Genomic DNA, 22,387 nt, shown 5'->3' with positions numbered 1-22,387 from the left:
CACTCAGACTCACGTCCATCGAGTCAGTGATGCCATCCAGCCATCTCATCCTCTGTCGTCCCCTTCTCCTCCTGCCCCCAATCCCTTCCAGCATCAGAGTCTTTTCCAATGAGTCAACTCTTATAGACATTAGCATATTTTAGTAGCAATTAAGGAAACCAGATTCCAAACCAATTTAATCGCCTTTACTGTCCACTTCAGGAGCTCTATATCATCACAAAGAGTAATAAAATGACTATAAAGTGGCACGGTGGAGTTATGTGGGCTCACTGACCTGTCTGAGACAAGGAAAAAGCACATAGACCCCGAGGGCTCTCGAGGTGGCAGCTTTCACTAAACGGTTCTTGCTGTCGTTCAGCCCCAGCAGCATCGTGATGCACAGGATCTGCCTGTCACTCTGCAATAAGAAAGGGAGGCCACGCAAAAGCGTGAGTGAAATAGTTGTGAGCCACTGCCTTCGACAAGTGACTGTGACATGTCTGTGTTGAATCCACAGTCAGGGAGGTGAACACAACTGAGTCTTTGAGGCTAACTTGGCAGAGAACAAAGGTTCAACTCAGATCCAGTTAACATCAGAGGACCCACTGGAGACAGGCATCACACAGCCTCGTGACTACATGTAACCTCTGCCACCGTGGGAATCAGGTCATTTTGTTCTCCTACTTTAATCATGCTGCCTTCCTTATAAAAACTAATTTATATAAATAAGAAGGGATGCAAATGCCATTAAGGGCTAAAGGAAGCAGCAGTCTAAACACAACATGTATTGGGCACCAAAGTAAGCATTTTCACATGCTTCACATTATCACACATATCATTTCCATCTTATAGGTGATAAAACTAAATTTTATAGAAGTTAAGATAACTAAAGAGCTAGAAGGCAGAAGAGCTACTAGGATTTAAACCAACTAGGATTCAAATCCAAAGAGCTAGGATTTTCTAACTTATAGATTTGAAATCCTAAAATATGAGTTCAAAGCCTCTGCTACTCTCCCTCCCCCCACCCCCAATCCTGCCTTCTAAGCACAGGGAGGAAAAGCTCCCCTGAGACATTAAGATTTCAGTGCTGTTCTCCTTTGCCCTCACCCTATACTCAGGTAGAACATGCACCTTTTCCTCAGAGATGATGAATACTGGTTCAAAAGAGTCAAAATCAAACTCAAGCTCTCATGCTTAGCATCACAAATTAAAGATGAGAAAACACCCTGAAGGTTACCGGCAGACTGCCGAAGGCTTCCGGCAAGATGGAAGACAGGGCGTCACAGGCGCTGGCCTGCAGCGTCGGATGCTCTGCGTTCTGCAGGGCTCTGGGTAAAGGACCGTTGAGCATCGCGGTCCAGAACGTCACCACCTGGAACAGGTAGAGCTGTAAGTGCGGCCCGGGAGATGACAGTGGAGCCAGCACGCTGCTCACACTACGGCCAGGGACCAGTGACGGCGCGTTTTCCTTAAAGCAGTCGCTCGCTGCAAACACTTTCACTAGTACTTCCTAACAGCAACGAAAGGAACTTCAGAAAGCAACTAATTAAACGCTTCCACGGTCTGGTACAGTGAGGCAGCAACAGTGACGGTAGTAATGGGGACAAGAAGAGGACAGCAACAGCTTATACTCTACAGAGCTTCCCAACGCCGGGTGCTGCGCTGCGTGCTTTCCACGTATCAATGCACTGCATGTTTAAAAAACATTTATTTATTTATTTGGGCTGTACTGAGTCTTAGCTGAGGCACCTGGGATCTTCTCTCGCTCGTGGCATGTGAACTCTTAGCTGCGGCATGTGGGATCTAGTGCTCTGACCAGGCATCAAACCCAGGCCCCCTGCACTGGGAGCATGGAGTCTTAGCCACTGGACCACCAGGAAGTGCCCCCATGAACTCTTTAATTTCAGCCCCACTAAATGAAGACTATATCATTACCTCCATTTTCACACGGGAAACTGAGGCACAAAGAGGTAACCTGCTCGTGGGCAGCAGGGCTGGACTAGAATCAGATCAACCGACCCGCAGCCAGGCGCTCGTTCTAGCTGCCCTCGGTGGGCACAGGGTCGGAGCTCCAGGGTGGCCCAGAGGCCGTGTGCTGGATCCAGAGGCAGAGCTGGGGGCTGAGGCCTCCAGCCGCTGCTTCCCGTCTCTGCAGCCTTGGGTGGTCGCTGAACCTAAGTTTTGGTTCCTCTTCAGTACACGCAGGGCAAAGGCGTCTACTTGGCTGAGCTTGTGTGATAATAAAATGTGAGACTGTGTGTGAAGTCTCCAGCACAGCGCCCGGTGCACAGTGGAGATTCTTCAACTGAACAAAAAGCTCTGTTTTGAGCACTTGGAAGATGTTCTCACTTCAGTGCCCCTCAAGGGAGGCATCTGCAAGTGCCTTTAACAGTTTCCTTCTTATGCCTTTAAAAGCCCTGAAGAATCACGCCCCAGATGCAAATCTGTCTGGGGTTTTGGTGTCTCCATTTCCTCCCCATGGACCTAGTCCTAAATTTTGCCATGTACCCATGTGCCAGTTCTTTCACCTCCACAATCCTGTCACCCAGACCCCCAATCTGGGCCCTCTTGCCCCAAACCAGAAGATGACAGACAGCTGTGGCTGCCAGCCTTCCAGCTGGCCCCCAAGGATCCTCACCTCCTGATGTTTAGGAGGCCATCCCCTTCCACACTGACTTGGGCTGATCAGTGAGGAACTTCCAAAGCTAGATCGTAAAAATCCTATAGCTCTATCTTGCTCTCTCTTAATTAAACTGCTATAATGGTGGCCAGGGCATTCCCTGTGGCTCGGTGGTGAAGAACCCACTGTAGGAGATGCAGGAAACGTGGGTTCAACCCCTGGGTCAGGAAGATACCCTGGAGTAGGAAATGGCAACCCACTCCAGTATTCTTGCCTGGGAAATCCCACAGACAGAGGAGCCTGGCGGGCTACAGTCCTTAGGGTCACAAAAAGTGAGACACGACTTAGCAACTGAACAAGGGTGGCCGGCTGCCTTGTACAGAGAAGACTCCAGCAGGTCCCTAGGGAGGTCCTCAAGGGGAGGGAGCGAGTGAGATCTGCCACCAGGCAGCGCTAACCTGCAAGGTATGTGGCTGAGTGAGACACCGCAGGAGAGGTGCCACCCATCTTCGTCAAATTCGGATGACTGCAGCCCCTGCCAGCAGCTGGCTGTAACCTCATGAGACCTCAGCCAGAACCATCAGGTAAGCTGCCCCCAATCCCTGGCCCACAGAAACTATGTGAGAGAATAAATGTAGGATATGGCTTTAAGCTACTAAGTGTTTAGGATAATATCAGTCAACAGTACATCAGTAATACAGAAAGTCTATCCCTTTTTGGCATATGAAATAATACCGAAGTGTGAGCGGTTAAGAGTCTTGCCCAAAGTCACATGGAGCAAGAGAACGAGTCTGGATTAAACCCAGGTCTGTCTGATGGCGAAGCCCAACACAACTCCCTGCAAATGGTGACACTTCAGTTTTAGTGACTGTCTAGGGAAGGACTAGGGCTAGACATTCTTAATTCCCTGCAAGGATGCGGAAACAGTGAAGAGAAAAGGAACGGGCAGGCTGAGGAGGGCAGAGGGAGAAAACCTCACTCGTGTAGAGCTGACTCTGCTTTTGGCACTATGTAGAAGGTTTCTCTGGTGGGCTCACGTGTTCCTCCTCCAGAGAATAACTGGCACAGTGTGGAGGGAACACAAAGAATCTAAGTCACAAAATCTAATGGAAATAATGGGGAAAGGGGCTGGCAGTGAAGGGGTTAAGGAAATTAAGATTCATTGAACATCTATCTGGCAGTTTTCACACCTCATTCAATCTTCCAAAAGTCCAATGAGTCAAGGATTTTTATTCCGCTTTATAACATGGAAATTATGTTCATAATATTCATTAAGTGGTTTAATCTCATGACCTGGTATTCCAAATCCTGGGCTCTTCCCAGCATCCTAGTGTCTCTTGGGCATAATGAGTAACAGAATTAGGTTTTGTGCAACAAAACTGGTTCTTCCATTGCTGGCTCTACGTTACACATTAAACACATTGAACTGCAAACGAAATGCAAATAAAACCTACTCATCCTAAATTATAAACCATAATTTCCGGTACTGAAAGAAACCAAACTCTCTGATACTTTCTGATACCGAAAGAAACCATCACTGAACCTCAAAATAAAACTGAATGAAGCACTAAGAAAAGAGAAAACCATGAATACACATTTACTTACCAAGGGGACTGGAACTCTCTGATCAGGTGCTACGGAAGAATCTGGTTTATACTGGTGTATTAAGCTGGTACCCAGTTCTTCCAGAAGCTGCCAAGATAAAAGAAACAGATTCTCAGAGATGAATATTAGAACCATGGAGGTAAAAAGCAACTTCAATTTACAGACTACTTCAAATCAAGGGGAAAAATAATTTCCAATTGCTTTTCTTTCTTTCCTCAGCAACTCCCATCTCAGAGGCATTCTCAACAGGAGCAAAATCACCAAGTATATTTCATTAATTTATTACCAAATCAATTTTTTTGGTTTATATGTAGAGCTGAAAATAGAAGAACGTATCACTTCCCTCCCTGAAACGTCCTAAAGAAACTCAGAACTCATGGACATGTGGCAGAGGATAGAACCTAAAAGGAGGAAAAGAGAAAAGCACGTGGCTTTTAATGAAAATTACCTTTGCTCCATGAAGCTGGATAGATGGATCTGCCTCCCCCAGGCACTTGCAAATCACCTCTCCAAGCTCCATCAAGTAGACCTGTGTCATCGAAAAGTAGCCCCTTGCCAGATGAGCCAACACCTGCAAGGAAAACGGGATTAACCCTGAGAACGGAATGCAGGACTACAAGATCCAAAAGTGTTCCAGTATTTCAGAAATCACTCACACTCAACAAGGGGCTTAAACCTGATGTTGAATAACATGAAAAACAACCATAATCTTTATTTTATGACTAAAAATCAACTAAGTGCTATCATATAATTTTATGGTGCTTTATAATCTACAAAATGTGTTTAAGATTATCATTATTGTCTCACTTAAGCCGGGAACAATTTTTCAAAGGTGGTATTAACTAAATAGTCTAGCTGAAGAAACTATGACTGAAAAAGTTTAAGAGGTTAAAGTGTTGTGCATTAGTCGCTCAGTTGTGTCCAACTCTTTGTGACCCCATGGACTGTAGCCCACCAGACTCCTCTGTCCATGGAATTCTTCAGGCAAGAATACTGGAGTGGCTGCCATTCCCTTCTCCAGGGGATCTTCCTGACCCAGAGATTGAACCCAGGTCTCCTGCACTGCAGGCAGATTCTTTACCAACTGAACCACCAAGGGAAACCCTAAGAGGTTAAAGGACATGTATAATATCAATCAGATAATTAGCAGCAGACACCAAGACCAAACCTGTGTCTTAGGTCATACCTGAATACAGAAAAAACCAACACTTTAATATTCAGTTCCCAGTTACAGCCAGCTGCACTGGGAGCCAACCCCATACACTACCACACCTGCAGAAAGCACGGCCCAGGAGCAACAGAAGGGCAGGCGCCACGCACACAGGGACACTCCTGGAGCACTGGGCTCTGGTGACCTGGGGGAACCACACTCCCGGGCCTCAGAGTTCACCTTCTACACTTAGCTGCTCTACCAAGAACAGGAGATGCAGCTGCTCTACCTGATACATACAAACAGAGGATTAGGCAAAATAAGTGCCTAATTAATAAGATTAAACAAACACTTAAGGGTGTCTACTAATAAAGCAGATATAACAAAATATTTTGTTGTCTCTAAGCAGATACAACAAAACATTTATTCCTTCAAAGGAAGAGAACCACCCTAGATTAAAGTAAGCAGATACAACAAAACATTTATTCCTTCAAAGGAAGAGAACCACCCTAGATTAAAGTATTTGTTTTTTCTGTATTCAGGTATGACCTAAGACACAGGTTTGCCAACAAAGGTCCGTCTAGTCAAGGCTATGGTTTTTCCAGTGGTCATGTATGGATGTGAGAGTTGGACTGTGAAGAAGGCTGAGCGCTGAAGAATTGATGCTTTTGAACTGTGGTGTTGGAGAAGACTCTTGAGAGTCCCTTGGACTGCAAGGAGATCCAACCAGTCCATTCTGAAGGAGATCAGCTCTGGGATTTCTTTGGAAGGAATGATGCTAAAGCTGAAACTCCAGTACTTTGGCCACCTCGTGCGAAGAGTTGACTCATTGGAAAAGACTCTGATGTTGGGAGGGATTGGGGGCAAGAGGAGAAGGGACGACAGAGGATGAGATGGCTGGATGACATCACAGACTCGATGGACGTGAGTTTGAGTGAACTCCAGGAGTTGGTGATGGACAGGGAGACCTGGTGTGCTGCAATTCATGGGGTCGCAAAGAGTCGGACACGACTGAGTGACTGAACTGAACTGAAGCAGATATAAGACCAAAGAGAACTAAACATTTATTTTAATTTTCAAATGTAGATATCAAAGATAAACTCTATAATTTCTTTCAGAATTATTATATAATCTATAACACCGATTGGCCATATAATACCTGAGATGACTAAAATGGCTGGCAATGGATGAATCTGACATTTTACAACCAAGCCCCTCCACCTACCCCCCACAACAAAACAACAAAGCATTCACACCTAAAACGTGAATTCACGCACAATTCCCACTAATACCAATGACACATGGCTTGGTTTTACATTATTTTCAGACTTACTCCTCATGAAGTAATCACGCTGTGAAGAAAGAATGTGTGTGTGTGTGTGTGTGTGTGTGTGTGTGTGTGTGCGCGCGTGCTAGGTCACTTCAGTTGTGTCTGACTCTTTGTGACCGGCTCCTCTGTCCAAGGGATTCTCCAGATAAGAATACTAGAGTGGGTTGCCATGCCCTCCTCCAGGGACTCTTCCCAACCCAGGGATCAAACCTGTGTCTCCTGTGACTCCTGCACTGCAGGCAGATTCTTTACTGCTGAGCCACCAGGTAAGCCCCGTGAAAAAGAATGATTACTTCCATTTCAGAGAAGAGGAAATGAAACCTCCTACCTGCAAGGCCTCCAACCGCATGGGGAATGGCTCATAGATGCTTCCTCCTGCAGAACCAGCATCGCTACCTGAACAGGAATCCTCCCTGGGTAGAACAACAATGGAAATGCAAAGTCGAATGAGCCAGCAGGGCTCTGAAGACAACTTTGGTGAGCTAACAGCTCCTTCTTCTACAAAGGGTCCTGAAGGGGCCTTCTTCCACCATTCAGGAGGACTGAGGTGAGGAGTGGCTGAGCTGCTGCCGCTGAGTCCGGAAGAACAGGGCTGTTGTAGAAGTAGCTGGACTTCAGGTAAAGGTGCGTGAGTGGACACTATTGCTCCCAACAGTGTGAGACTTGACACACGAACATTAACGTCTGTCAAAGGGAACAGTAAGAACCTATCACCATGGGAACGGTGACCACAGAGATCATAATTATCCGTGCAGGCAATTAAGAATTATGACTTTCTTGTTTAACCTGAATCTAATTAAACCTCTAGACAGAACTTCCAGTTTACAGGAAACACATGTATAAGTTAAACAATATCATAAGGAAAATATCCCACAAATTGAGGGTGAGACATACTGTAACAACTGGTAGGACTTCCCAGGTGTTCCAGTGGTTAAGAATCCACCTTCCAATGTGGGGACACGGGTTAGACCCCTGGTTGGGGAACTAAGGTCCCATGTGACTCGAGCAACTAGGGAGATGCCCCTGCATACCACAAAGAAGACCCAGTGCAGCCAAAAAAAAAAAAGACAACTGGCTTAGACCCTTCCAAAATCAATCATGAAAGAAAGAAAAAGAGTGGTGGGCCACTGTAGAGTCCAAAAGGCTAACGTGAGGGGACAGGACAAGATGGCACAGTAGGCTCTCTTCTCATAGAGAGGAAAATTACAGTCAAGTAGAGCTACCATCTCAGAGAACGACCTGATGACCAGCAGAAAAAATTTTCCACAACTAAATTTTTTTTAAAGCCATATTGAGACAAGTAGGAGGGGCAGAGACATGGTCTGAGAGGGACCTACACCCCTTGAGTGCTACAAACCATAGGCAGGAGGGATTTCACAGCCTTAGAGGTCCTCCTGAGGAGTGAGGGTTCTGAACCCAATGTTGGGCTCCCCAGCCCAGGGGACCTGCACCAGGAAGATGATTCCCCCATAAACCAGTGGGGGTTACACCTGAGAGAGAGTCGGAGGGCTGTAGAGAATTGTGAATCCACTCCAAAAGGCTGTGCACAAAAACTCACTGGCTCCAGGTTATGGCACACAGACAGCAGTTTGAAAAGAAGCTGATCAAAGAAGGAGATTCACTGACTACTAATAAAGCATGCGCCTGAGGGTTTCTGAGAAGCTAGAGAGCGCCACTTAAAAAAAATTTTTTTTTCCCCCCGTCTCTCTTGCTCTCTCTACTTAGCCAGGCACCGGCAGGTCCCTGTTCTGACTCTTGCCATTTAATTTATTAGCATGGATCTGTGGATCCCACCCAACACATGCTCGTCTAATTCAGTTCCCAGTTACAGCCAGCTGCACTGGGAGCCAACCCCATACACTACCACACCTGCAGAAAGCACGGCCCAGGAGCAACAGAAGGGCAGGCGCCACGCACACAGGGACACTCCTGGAGCACTGGGCTCTGGTGACCTGGGGGAACCACACTCCCGGGCCTCAGAGTTCACCTTCTACACTTAGCCACTCTACCAAGAACAGGAGATGCAGCTGCTCTACCTGATACATACAAACAGAGGATTAGGCAAAATAACACAGGTCTCAATAAGTTTAATAAGACTGAAATCATATCAAGCATCTTTTCCGACTAAAATCCTATGAGACAAGAAATCAACTACTAGAAAAACACAAACAAGTAGAGTCTAAACAACATGCCACTAAACAACCAATAGGTCACTGAAAAAAATCAAAAAGGAAAACCTTGAGACAAATGAAAATGCAAACACAGTGTTTCAAAATCTACTGCGTAAAGAAAAGGCTGTTCTAAAAGAGAAATTCATAGCAATACAGGCCTACCTCAGAAAGTAAGAGAAATCTCAAACAAACCATTTAACCTCATACCTAAAGGAACTAAAAAAAGAAAAACAAACTCAAAGGGAAAATAAAGATCAGAGTAAAAATAAATAAAATGATACACACACACACACAAAAACAATAGAAAATATCAATGAAACCAAAAACTGGTTCTCAAAAAGATAAACAAAATTGAAAAACCTTTAGCCAGACTCATCAAGAAAAATAGAGGGTCCAAATCAATAAAAGAGTCTGAATAAAAGGGCCCAAATTGCAAAGAGTCAGACATGACTGAACTGAACCGAAATCTGTAAAATTAGAAATGAAAGAGAAGATACAACCAACACCACAAAGGATTTACAAGAGATTACTACAAACAGTTCTATGCCAACAAATTGGACAACCAAGAAGAAATGGATAAATTTCTAAAAACATTCAGGGACCAATTACTAGTACTGAAATCAAATCACTGATCAAAAAATTCCATCCAAAACAAAAGCCCAGGAGCAGATGGCTTCAAGGGTGAGGTAAATTCTACCAAACATTTAAAGAAGACTTAATACCACTCCTTCTCAAACTATTCTAAAAATTGAAGAGGAAGAAATGCTTCCACATTCACTGTATCAGGCCAACATTATCCTGATAGCAAAACTAGGTTTTATATTCCACTTCTTTCCAAAAAGAGGAAAATGTCTATATGTCTATCCATTTTCTACTTATATCTAAAGACTATGAATTATTATATACCAAAGCAGAAGTGAAGAAGTGAAGTCAAAGTCGTCAGTTGTGTCCAACTCTTGCGACTCCCATGGACTATATATATAGTCCATGGGATTCTCCAGGCCAGAATACTGGAATGGGTTGCCTTTCCCTTCTCCAGGGGATCTTCCCAACCCAGGGACTGAACCCAGGTCTCCCACATCGTGGGCAGATTCTTTACCAGCTGAGCCACGAGGGAAGCCCCACTAGAGCAGAACCCCTACGATTTGCTCGGTCTTAATTGTAAAGGGATACTCCAGTCACTGCACTGATGCATTGAAAAGGCATTGAACTTAACAGCTGATTCTCCAAGTTATTTCTTATCAAAAGTAGGGTTCTGGCGATAGCTGGTTCCCCTCAAAGTTTGAGGATAATAAACAGAATTATCTTAGTGTTATAAAAATGTTCTGAATATTTTAAACTAGTAATCTAGATTTTATTGATATAAAGAAGCAATCAAACTACCACCAACCTTTGTGGCGGATATAAGGTTTTATCTGGTTCCAGACTTTGGTCAGCAGGCTGAGTTTCAGACGGTTATAAGGTGAATTTGATACCAAGTTTGCAAGACACTACAAAACACAAAGAGTAGCTCATTAATGGGCCTGATTAAGCTGCAGCACAGAGACAAAATTTAAAGCATTTAATTAAAAAACAAAGTCTTTACATTCATTTGAAAATCAGTCTTTTTTTTCTTTTCCCTTTTTAAAGGGAAAAGGGCACTTGGTACAACTTAAAAGGAATTGTCTTAGTAAATCATTTATTTGGCCATACAAAGAGATCACATATACAAAGATCACATATAGCTGTGATCAGACAAGTAGGAAGAACAGACTTCCAATCAGGTTATCTTTAATAAAATTACTTATATTCTTAAGTCAATTTATTTGTGGGCAATATAAACATTACACAAAACTGAAGTAGAGAAAGTGCCTCTGCCAACTCACTGATATCTTGGCACATTTACCTTAATGATCTGAGTGAGGGTCTGTGAGGATGATTCTGCCACCAAAGCTAACAAAAGACATCTGTGCAACTCTTTAATGCTGGAAGCGATCATTACGGAAAAGGGAGTGAAAGCCCTTTTGTGGTCACTGGTATCTTCAGCAACGGAAAGAAACTGCTTTGAGCCTTCCAAGATGGCAGATAAAACTTGCAGGGCACAGGCACGTGTCTGAAATTTCAGAAGGATTCACTTCAGTGAGTTAAAAATCAGGAGTCAAATCCCCTTCTTCCTATATATACTTTTCATTTTCAAAGTATTTAGATAATTTTAATTAGACGAATAAAGGCAATGTGATTTCTATCACGTCCTAAAAGTAGCTGTGGACTAAGGCACTTGCACCGTCATTCCCTACCCTCACTTAAAAAAAAACAAAGAACTTTAAATCACATTGCTCTTAGGTTTTCTTACTATAGGGAATAAGTCTAAGCTATACCATAGTATAGAAACCTAAAATCACGAGCATGAAAATAACTTAAGGACGAGAAGCCTAGTTTAGTCGAGCATAAAGCCAACGGACAAGAGATAAGTCAACAGCCTGTGGGGTGGAAAAAGATAGACCCATCTACGATCTGTTTTACATCAAAGTTCCTGAGGACATTCTGCTTTACATTCTACCCTAAAGCATCCATGAGCGCTCAGTGTCAATTAAATAGGATCTTTGGAACTCCATGCATACTCAGCTTGGCAGACACCATTAGTGACCAACTTTCAAAAATATTCTTAGGTACAGAAAATAACACTAGCTCCAATAAAAACCTTTGATACTCAAAGAAATACTATTAAATATAACCTTATGGATGGAAAGGAAAATACGGGCACCTCTGTCAGTGGACTGCTGTTATCTGTCAGGAATAGTGCCTTTGAATCAAGATTTTCTTTATAAGCTTAATTACTTTTAATTGGTACTCTGACAATTCTGCGGCATTAAAAATCAGAAAGGAAAAAATAAATGGAAAGAAAGCCAAATTTAACCAAAATGGAATGTAGGTGATAAATGCAGGACTACTAATGAAACACTACTGTACTGTCTTTGGTCAGCTCACCCCAAAAGGCCAATTGAAAAGACTTTTAAAAAGCAAGGAATCAACATTATAACTTTAGGATCTAATCTAAATATTTACTCAGTAAGAAGCACATCGGAGTTTGGTGTGAAAAAGGTTTTCCAGAAAATCTTCAACTGTGTTATCTCCAAATTGCTGTTGTTGTTCAGGAGTTAAGTTGAAACAAATCATTTCTACATGCCTTTTAGAGAGTAGAATCATAAACAAAAAAACCAAAGTTTTTGTGAGAACAAATTTATAGTACAGCAGAATGAATCTTTGGAATTAAGCATAATCACTTAAGAAAGTTAGGAAGTTGACAATGTATGAGGACAGTGGTGTGTGTGTGTATGTGTGTGGTGTGTGTGTGGGGGTGGGGTGGGGTGGAGAGAGAGATCTCAAGCACAAGTCAGCTGATCCAAGAACTTAGATAAGGGGTTACCAAAACTCTTCTGTAAAGGGCCAGTAGTACAAATTTTATATTCTAGATTTTGCACACCACAGAGTCTTTGTTGCAACCACTCAACTCTGCTATGGCAGCACAGATGCTGTATAAATAAATAAATGTTTCTGTTTTCAAATAAAATTTTTCTTTTCGACAGTGAAATCTAAATTTCATATAATTTTTGCATGTCACAAAATATTCTTTTTATTAAAAAAAAATTAAAGCATTAAAAACCACTTAACTCATAGATCATACAAAATCTGGTAGTGAGCCAGATTCAGCCCATTGGCCATAGTCTGCCAACCCTCTGATTAGACCACTGGCTGGTCTTAACTGAAAAAGGTAGATGTTATGCTAAAGAAACTGCCATTTCTATAAAATGTAATTAAAATCTACAATTTTAAGAGCTTGCCAACCAAACAAAATTAAAAGCCAAGCCGTAAAAAGAAACTAATATTCAAAATAAAAAGTTTTCAGCTCAATTAACTTTGCTTCCTAACTGGGAAAAAGCATTTCTAACTATCACAGATGAAAACAAAAGAATGTCAGTGAGGGGCTTCCCTGGTGGCTCAGTGGTAAAGCACCCACCTGCCAATGCAGGGGACACAGTCTGGTCCACATCCTGGCCCCGTATGACCCCACCCCTGTGCAGAGCAACTAAGCCTGTGCACCACATTGTCGAGCCTGCACCCTAGAGCCCATGCTCCGCAACAAGAGACGCCACCTGCGCACCGCAACTAGAGAAGAGCCCCCACTCAGCGCAGCTAGAGAAGAGCCCACAAAGCAAAGAAGGTCCAGTACAGCCAAAGTAAATAAATAAAATTATACATAAAAAATTTCTCAGTATGTCAGTGACGACTGTGCTTCCAACTGAATGCACCACAGGTTTATACCAGAGCTGCCATGACCTCCAAACCATCATCAGTGTGCACTTGAGGAGAAGCTATGACACTACTGTCCTGTCACGTTTCATCCTGGCTAAGGGAAACCTCAGTCTATGCTCCCCAACTCCATACTCAACAAGCACCCGAGAAAACGACCACTCAGCTTTTACACATGGCTGCACCTTTAAACCTAGCTCTGATCAATCCAAAATGCTATTCCACTCCAGTGACATGAACTAGGTACTTTTAATTTTCACACATAACTTTCTAGCAGTCTTTCTAAAAAGCCTCTCTCACCGATAAAACACTTCTTAACATCATTAAACATTTCAAAAATAAAAAAGATATAAATATCATGAAAATTATGTCAACCTACTTTCTTCTGCATATTCTCAGATATTTACTGCAGTTCTGTTCAGCTGGAGGGTCTTCAAAAATATAAATACATATATATATTTTTTCAATTTTTATAGCAGTTTTCCTTCCAATTACTAGACTGTCCTCATTAGTTATTTATTTGCCACCATCATTTTCCATTTTCCTCCCAGGTTCTCATTTGTTTATGATTCAGTCAGTTGGAAACATTTTTACCAGTTTAACTATTTAGTATAGAGAGTATCTGAAATTACCCTATAAAACATTTTTTGTGCTCATAATTGAGGCTAGTTTATTTTTCTTCACTCTATGAAAAATGTCGAAGGGTCCTTTAGAAGTTTCCTTATATAGTAATCAGCTAATCAAGGAGATGATCAAAGGGAGTTCCAATGCATTATGAATTGCTAGCCTTCCTCCTTGCTTTTAAGGGAAAAATTCTAAAAACAGAAAAGAAATAATACTATTGACCTCATTAAAACTATTTACTTTGAGAAAGTAGGTTGGTTACCTGAGGACATGAGATACCATTCAGCATGACTTTTTAATGTTCATTATCGTTAAGGGGAATCTAAACAGCAGACTACTTTCCTTATTTGGGTAAAAAGCTAACTTCCGGAGAAGAGTTAACATATCCAAGAAGAGGCAAATATCTGATCAGCCACAGCTACCTTGCTGTAGCTATCCACGACTGCCAAGTTATTTTTTCTTCTTTTTTAAAAACAAGTTTTTCTCATTAGACTATGTATTACTATTTATTACTATGATTTGAAAAATACAGAAAAGTAGGAAGAAAAAAAACCACGTTGGGATCATAAAATTCTCTATCAATACTTTCATAAAACATCATCCACATTCCGCAGCCTTACATATCTTTCATAACCACTATATATCATGATATTCCAGTGTGTATTTAAGCCATTTTGAATTTTTTTTCTATTGTAAACACCATGGCAACACTATCATAAAAGAAACGGACGCACAGCTGCTTCAGTGCAGTTCAGAGAGGACACTGAAGCAGCAACGCAGCGTGCTCATGCCGCAAGCCAGCCCTGGGGCAGGAGGCCGCAGCGTGGTCTCCCTCAACCTGACAGCCACGTAAGCCCTATCCTCCTATCCCCCTGCCCATCGAGTGCTTCTCAAGTCAGGACTTGGGTCAGTATTAGTAAGAGCCTTGTTCTGATGCGATCAGATGGGGCAGAGGGAACAACAAAGACTTGTGAAGTCGTCCTAGTTGTAACACTTAGAATTTAAACGCTCTTACCTTTGGAGAAGGATCTTTTAGCGTAAGAGTCATCAGGGACACAGACTGTGGGCTTCCAAGCTCTGGTGTATCAGGAACAAAGGCTGACCAGTAGCCATAGAGAACTCTTTTTTCTATTGATTTTATAGTAGAAAGAAAACACGCTAATGCTCCTTGGCGAACTCTGGCTTGGTAAGACCTTTAACAACCAAAAGAAGGAAGAAAAAAGTCTTTTAACTGCTTTTAAAAACATGAGCATGAAACACTATTTTTTACAGGCAACTCAAATGATACAGTGAGAAATTCAGCATTCCACTCCACATAAGTCTGAAAGATGCTAACATATTTTTTAAATTACTTCAAAATGTGGTCAAAACATGTTAAAGCAATTTGTTTACAAAACAAGTTAATAAGGTTGATAGTTAAAAAAAAAAACTACTAGCTAGCAAATAAGAGGGCAACATTTTGATATTAGGAAATTAGTATACAATATGAGATACTCCAGAGTACCCATTCATCCAACAGACAGGTACTGAGAATACCTAAGTATGTGCCAGGCACTGTGCTGAGGCTGGCAGCCAGAAACAAAGCTCCTGCCCTTGACAAGCTTATTATGGCAAAGAAAGACAGTTAAAGAGACCTTAGCACAGTAATCAGAGACGAGTCACGTAAGGGAGTGACTGGCATAGGGAGGCAGAAAAGGCTTCTCAGAGCGTGACTGTTGAGCTCACATACAAGATGAGTAGTGGTTAATAAGGCAAGAGGCAAAACAAGGAAAAGAAAGAATAAACCCAGGCAGAGGAACCACATGGACAAAGGCAGAGGAGAGAACAATGCAAACTGCAGAGTAACGCAAAATCCCACATAAATGAGAATCTTCAAGTTACAGCATGTGCAATAGACTTTAAGGTTATGAGCTTATACACTCAATTCAGAATATAAAGCATAAAAATATAACAAAATACTACTACCTCACTTTATTCTGCATGCCTCCTTCAGCATCAGAATAGTCTGACTCACTACTGCTGACCCTCTTCCAACTGGAAGAGCTGAAGGGTGAAGAGACTCGGTCTTCTCCTGCCGCTCCACTTGCAGCTAACGGCAAACTCTGAGCACCCGGGGGGGAGGGGCACTGAGTGTCCCCTCTGTGCAGGTTCAGTCTGCCTGCGCCAGCGACTGGGGCCACTTCTCTTTCACCACTGGACTCCTCCTCCTCCTCCTCTCCTTGCTGGATTTTCTTCGCTTTTACTTTTGATTTTTTCTTTTTATTCTGATTTTAGGAGCAAATGAAAACATGTACATGATAGCTATTGGTAACTTCTCATTTGATAATTACTTAGTATGTCCCCAACATGTAGTATGGACAAAGAAGAAGAGAAGAGAAAAAAGCGGCACTCACTCAACACTCTCTGTGTCAGGCACTACGCTAAGTGCTGACGTACACCTTTCTGGACTGTAAGAAACAAGGTGTGAGATACCTGGGACAGAGCAAAACGTGTCATCTGGGTTTAAACACTATTGCTGTGAGCCGGGGCAAATCATTTAGCCTCGCTGAGCTTGCCCATCCTCATCTGTTTAAGTACAAGCTAATGCCACCTGCCTTGCCCGGCTGTGAAAGCATTCAGGCTTTTCAACAGAGGTTCTGCAAGAGATTGAGGTCACAGAAAATGACCTGGGTGACTGTCTTCTCAGTTCTCGCAAATAGGATATACAGCTAGTACCACTCTAGATGCCTAGGAGAAACATGACTCCACTACATACAATCCATGTTTTAGGGCACTGCTGCTGCTGCTAAGTCGCTTCAGTCGTGTCCGACTCTGTGCGACCCCATAGACGGCAGCCCACTGGGGCTCTGTAAATACAATGTAAACACCAATTTCTTCCTTTCTTCTACTTGCTTCTCTCAGACATCCAAAGGTCTTTGGAATCTGTGCCCTCCTCTGCATGCCCAAGGTCCCTAACCTCATCACCTCTACCTTGGATAATTACTGTGGCTCCAGACTTCTTACCCTTTTACTTGCTACCACTGAGATTTTTCTGAAATGCAAATCTGATCATATCACTCCCCTACGTTAAGATTCTTCATTTCTACCACCTAAAAGATAAAAACCCAACCTCCTTAGCACAGGGTTGAAAGACCCTTATGATTTGGCCTCTGCTACATACCTGCCCCACCTTCCCTTCTGCACACCTGACACTCTAGCCCACTGGTTAATAAATAGGCTGCATGCATTCACACTCCCCATGGTTGTTACCCATTGCTCTCTCGGGAAAAAGCACTCTCCTTCCTTCTCTGTACTCATTCCTGAGGCTCAGGTGAGCCACTGTGTCTTTTAAAAAAGCACTCCTTACTCGTCTATTGGTTGCCCTGAATGTGCCCCTAGAATATGCTGTGGATATTCTGATGAAAGAAATCATAAGACTGCAATATGGTTGTTTGTTTATCCACCTTCACCTTTTCCCTCAAATTCCTAAAACCAGAGTCAATGTTCCTAATGCCTAGCACAATGTCTGGGATATAACAGGTGCTCAGTAAATGATGAGTAAGTCAATGAGTGAAATAATTTCGAATTATAAGCATTTCTCAGGTAATATACTTTTAGGTGCAATACCTAGGCCGTGTATCTGTATGGTACTCCAACAGAAACATGAGGGAGATGGCAGCTGTCTGGAAAGACTGAGAAATCTGACAGTGGCAACAGAGGCCTATAATGTTTTGCAACCAGACTTTTAGAGAAAACGTCTGCTGAGCTGTGGTCCAGAGCATTTGAGGGGTGAGGATGACTGGCTATGGGTATAAAGTGAATGCCCATGTTTATAGCTGTTATACTGCCTGAACCACTTACAAGTATTAAGATGCTCTAACTGGTATTTTTAGCCATCTGATGAATTTAAACTTACTATGCTAAAAATCCTAAGCTGAAATAAAATTCAAGGTGAGCCTTGGCACAGCAGTGATGCAAATCATAGAAAACACACGGAGCAAGCAAGTGAAAACAGTCCATAGCTTAAATCTAAATAGACGTAAGTGTACCACAGCTGGGCGAGAAGTGCTGGACTCCGACTGCTGCGGCTGGATGGGCGGCCGTCCATCGTACTGAGGAAGCGGAGTTGGGTACAACACAGTGGGCATCTCTATGTTTAGTCCAGGGAGTCCGTGGAACATGGATTTCTAATAAAGATTAAGGAGACACACATACACAATGAATCATAAAACAAGGTTATTCACCATATTCTGAATCACACAGATGAACAAACTGATGTTTAAAAGCTTTACAAAGAAAACTAAAATGGGATAGAAAACAGATTCCCTGAAGGATTAGGGCTTAAAGAAGAGTTTAATCTCATCTAGTCCAGAGAGATCTGGTTTGGCTAGGTTTAAGTTAAAATTTTATTTACTTATTACTTTTGCTTATTAATTTAAAAATTTTATCCAATCAGTTTTACCTAATTATTTTATCTGTGATTTTTTAAAACTCATCTCTCATATCCATATCCAAATCTAGCTCTCTATGTATTTGGAAGCAGGGGCGATGGCACAGGAAAAAAATCAAAATTTTAGTCATAATAAAGCAAAGTTATCATATGTGACTTTGATCTAAGACCACCACAAAGTTCTTACTATTTCCCAGTTGAAATGAAGACAGCTGGATCCTCAGAGAGGCTGACCTGACTTTCCCACTGACTGGCAGGCTCAGAAGCCAAAGGATGACCCCCTAATTATACATGTCTTCTTCTTTTTTTTTTCGGCAGCACCTCACGGCATGTGGAATCTTAGTTTCCCAGCCAGGAATGGAATTCAGGCCCCCTCCATTGGAAATGTGGAGTCTTAACTGCTCTACTGCCAGGGAAGTCCCCCTAACAATACACATCTTGACTGGCCTGCCTACTACATGGGAGCTAAAGGCAAGGAGAATATCTGGTTCTTCTTCCAAGTCCAAACAGATTCAAGACAAACTAAAATAATCTCAGATCATACCTCATTAACTAGTCCTGATAAAATTTTAGAATTCTGGTAAGTCTACTAAAGCGAGATTTATTCTTTTAGGTTCTTAATTTTAAGTATGTTTGAAAACGAACATTTTATTCTTCTCTCTTAAAATATGATATTCTAAAGCTAGCCTTGGAGTAAAGAGGTAAGCCGTCCTTATGCCTGAGGTGTCCACAGGAAAGACACTAACCACAGTGAGGACTTGGGGTTTAAAGAGGCAATGCCTTACCTTCAGCACAGCTAGAAGAGCTCCCAGTTCATCAGTCTGTGTCAGTTTCATCTTCCCACCATTTAGGAGAGACTGTATACCTTTTAAGGCATTTTGCAACAACTAGGGTGAGAAAAGAGAAAAAGTTAAAAAGTAAATGAAATTTGTTTGTCCAGGGATCAACTTTCTAGCACTTTGTAGGATGGGAAAGGAAAAGACCTTTAGGCGATTAAAAAAAAAACAAACTTTAGATGTGGGACGGGGAGAGAAAAGCAAAGATGAAGATCCAGAGAACAGAGCTGATGATCGACTACCAATTATTTTCTTGAAGAATAGAGTGCTTTTATTGAGTACGAGTGGTCTTTTTGTACATGTTCCTAAGCCAGCATATACTAATGGTGAGCAAGAAAAAAAAAAAGATGTTTAGTGGGAAGAATATGATAGGAATAAAAATGTGGTGGCAGAGATCAGAAACAGGAAATCTCTTTTATCATGTAACCACAGGAGCTCTTTTATCTTATTTTTTTTTACAGCAGCTTTTAAAAGCAAAGGAATGCATGTGGGAACAGGATTCTGGAGGGCAATTCTGATCAGCATTAACTTTTTGGCCAGTAATCTCGTTTATAGGATTCTGTACTTAAGAAAAACTCTCTACAGGGAAAGGATATGAACTGTAGCCTTGTGTAAAGTAGTAGAAATGCTGAAAAAAACTTTCATTTCCATCAGTTATGACAATGATTATTTAAGAAGCTAAACCTCTGCTACATATGAAACTTAACAATAACAGCAAGCACTTTCCCAAGCATTTTAAATGCTTTTAGATCATATATACCTCATAAGACCTCTACAAGGTAGTTATAACCTCTGTCCCATTCCAGAGATGAAGAACACATAGGCTCAAGATCTTGCCAAGGTCTCCCAGCCGTAGCAGTTGTAAAACATGAGGTACATCAAGAGGTACTAAGAAGATGTTCAAGATGTATTAACTTTAAAAAGGAGAGTTGCAAAACAGCACACTAAATATGATCCCATTTAAAAATTTAAAATATGCTCATTTTTTAGAAATACAGAAAAAGAAAACCTGGGGGCATGGAGAACAAATTGCTCCCAGTAGTTTTATCTAAGCAGACTTTATATAAGAAATTTTCACCACCTTTGATCTATAATTTTTGAAAAGTGTTACTGAATTTAAATCACATTAATAAACTATCATCTTTGCATCGGATTTTTTTAAAAAGAAATAAACTACTGCAGATTTTGTTGAAATCCACCCCTTTACCTTCCATCTAAAAGACAGTCACTAGTCTGAAACTGTACAGCTTTTAAAGTCGGGAGTGGAACAGTAGTTTTAAGAACTTAGAATTGCAAAACAAAAAACAATGGCAAAACAAAACAAACAAAAACATTTCTTGTGATTTAAATCTGAAAGATGATTTCAGTCTTTTTACGTTATAATCATTCCCCTATGCATGTATCTCTAGACAAAACTAATACAAGCAACCAAATTAAACTCTTAATAGCAGCTTTCATTCCACTGCTGCTTCTAGACACATCGGTAACCGTCATAAGATTAGAGGTAGTCTCACCCACCATGCAGAACGTGATGTCATCCATGTCAGATGATTTTGGAGACTGTAAAGTGGTCAAGAAAACTTGGAAGCAGATATTTTGGTAGGGCTCCTCCAAGTACGGCTGTCCGGGCACACTAAAACACATACAGAGAAAGCGACTCAAAACGCAGTTGCCTTTGAAATAGGGCTTGCGAAAGAGTAACAGTACCATTGACTAATGGAATTGGGATATATCCTGAATCAAACTGTATCACAGAAGATTATGCACTTTGGTTAACTACTGCTGTGGACAGGCACAAGGCTGGAAGGAACAGGAAGAAGAATGGTTTCCTCAGGGAAACGTTACAGAAGTTGGTAGGGAAACAAATACACAGAAAGAGAAATCTTTTTTATTCTGCTTTTTGGTTCTTAGAGGGAAATAATACAGATGTCCAGCTAGAATCACACCGTTGGACCTGCCTCCTGAGCCACTGGACAATACGGCAATGTGGAAACAAGATATTACACATCCGTTCAAGCTTGGGTTGCTCACTTTCTATTGCATGAATCCAGAACTGGGCAGCTGGTATTGCTTCTATTTTCTTTGAATAAATTGGCCATGACAGATATATCTCACCAAAGCTTAAATTAGTATGAATATATCCTTCTAAAAGATTTAATACGGTTACAATTTATACCAACAGAAAAACAAAACCTCAACACACTGCACATATTATCACTTTCACCATATTTTAGAAATAAGGCCCTAGTCTATTTTTTCCTTTACTTCTTTATGAGCTTTCTTTACAAGCAATGTTAAAATTAAAAATAAACAACATAAGATGATCTTATTAGCAAAGAGCATGAGAAATGCAACATAAGATTATTTTTCTAAGTTGGCTCTGGCTTCAGACAGATTGAACCACCTACAAAAGGCCCATGAGAGGCCCTGTCTTATCACAGCTTGGGAAATGACTGAATCCACATACCTGAGACATAAGTTTGCCATACAATGCACTGCAGCTCTCCTAACTTCAGGGTCCGACTGAGCCAAGTCGCTCAACTTCATCAAGAGTCCACTCTTGCCAAGCAAGTCTGGAAGGTACTGAAACAAAATCACAGCCAATGTTGGCCGAAGGAAAGCTGCTAGGAAAATATTATTTTTTAAACAGATTTCTTTTTTTTTCAACTAAAGGAAATTTAAGTACCAAGAGACTAGTTGCTAGGTAAATCCTTCAGATAGGCATACAAAAATATGCCAAAAAACATCAGTAAGGATCAGTACTCTCAGCCAAGCCTGCTGCTGAAGCTCTCTCGTCTTGGCTTGGCTGAATACATGAAAGGTAATGATAATAACGACTGATATGTACCAAGTCCCAAGCACTTTACAAATGAGACTTCACCCCCAGAGGAACTATTTTACATATGAGGAAACAAGGCTCAGAGTGACTGAGTAAGGGTTACTCAAGGTTACACATTTAAGTAATGGCAGGAGAGAAATCTCAACACATGCCTGCGGGTTTAGAGCCTGTGTTCTCAACCTTCAAAGCAAAGACAGAACACAGTTTACCTTTTGACACTTTGAGCCATTGCAGTAAACCAGGGCTGCCAGAGCTTGGAGAATCTGCATGTGCGTCCAGGAACTGCACTGCTGAATAGCAGAAATAGTATATGCCAACAGAAAATCCAGGTTCTGCTCGTCAACAATCACCTATCGAGAGGGAAAAATAAATATGATCTAACTTTTAAAAAAATATTCCTTTTCAGACATGAATGCTCACCTGAATCAAGCTGTGTGTGAAAGAGTACGTGTGTGTCCATATTTTTTTGTCAAAAAGATCTGATCGAGAGAACCTTCTTCTTGCCCCAGTGTCT

General features: G+C 41.7%; 1 protein-coding gene across 2 annotated transcripts in view; it reads right to left on the bottom strand.

Annotated features, from left to right (window-relative positions):
* Window positions 1-22,387, bottom strand: part of HEATR6 (HEAT repeat containing 6) — a 32,639-nt gene that overhangs the window by 5,175 nt on the left and 5,077 nt on the right. For both annotated transcript variants that reach the window (XR_015148271.1, XM_086360353.1), the window contains exons 3-16: window positions 22,083-22,223; window positions 21,502-21,617; window positions 20,553-20,667; window positions 18,984-19,085; window positions 17,798-17,935; window positions 15,735-16,033; window positions 14,785-14,962; window positions 10,741-10,947; window positions 10,246-10,345; window positions 7,013-7,368; window positions 4,653-4,775; window positions 4,205-4,291; window positions 1,217-1,351; window positions 275-397 (exon numbers count right to left, since the gene is read on the bottom strand). Coding sequence is in view for 1 of the 2 variants with exons in the window: in XM_086360353.1 (XP_086216479.1) it covers window positions 275-397; window positions 1,217-1,351; window positions 4,205-4,291; window positions 4,653-4,775; window positions 7,013-7,368; window positions 10,246-10,345; window positions 10,741-10,947; window positions 14,785-14,962; window positions 15,735-16,033; window positions 17,798-17,935; window positions 18,984-19,085; window positions 20,553-20,667; window positions 21,502-21,617; window positions 22,083-22,223 (2,220 nt within the window). In the remaining variant the exon portion in view is untranslated. The remainder of the gene's footprint in view (window positions 1-274; window positions 398-1,216; window positions 1,352-4,204; window positions 4,292-4,652; window positions 4,776-7,012; window positions 7,369-10,245; window positions 10,346-10,740; window positions 10,948-14,784; window positions 14,963-15,734; window positions 16,034-17,797; window positions 17,936-18,983; window positions 19,086-20,552; window positions 20,668-21,501; window positions 21,618-22,082; window positions 22,224-22,387) is intronic.

This window comes from Bos grunniens, chromosome 19 (assembly GCF_055505025.1).
Source record: "Bos grunniens cultivar Pamir isolate PY7600 chromosome 19, Bosgru_T2T1.0, whole genome shotgun sequence".
Taxonomy (NCBI): Eukaryota; Metazoa; Chordata; class Mammalia; order Artiodactyla; family Bovidae; genus Bos; species Bos grunniens.
The sequence above is the reverse complement of the archived record's forward strand: the minus strand, read 5'-3'. Positions and strand labels throughout refer to the sequence as shown.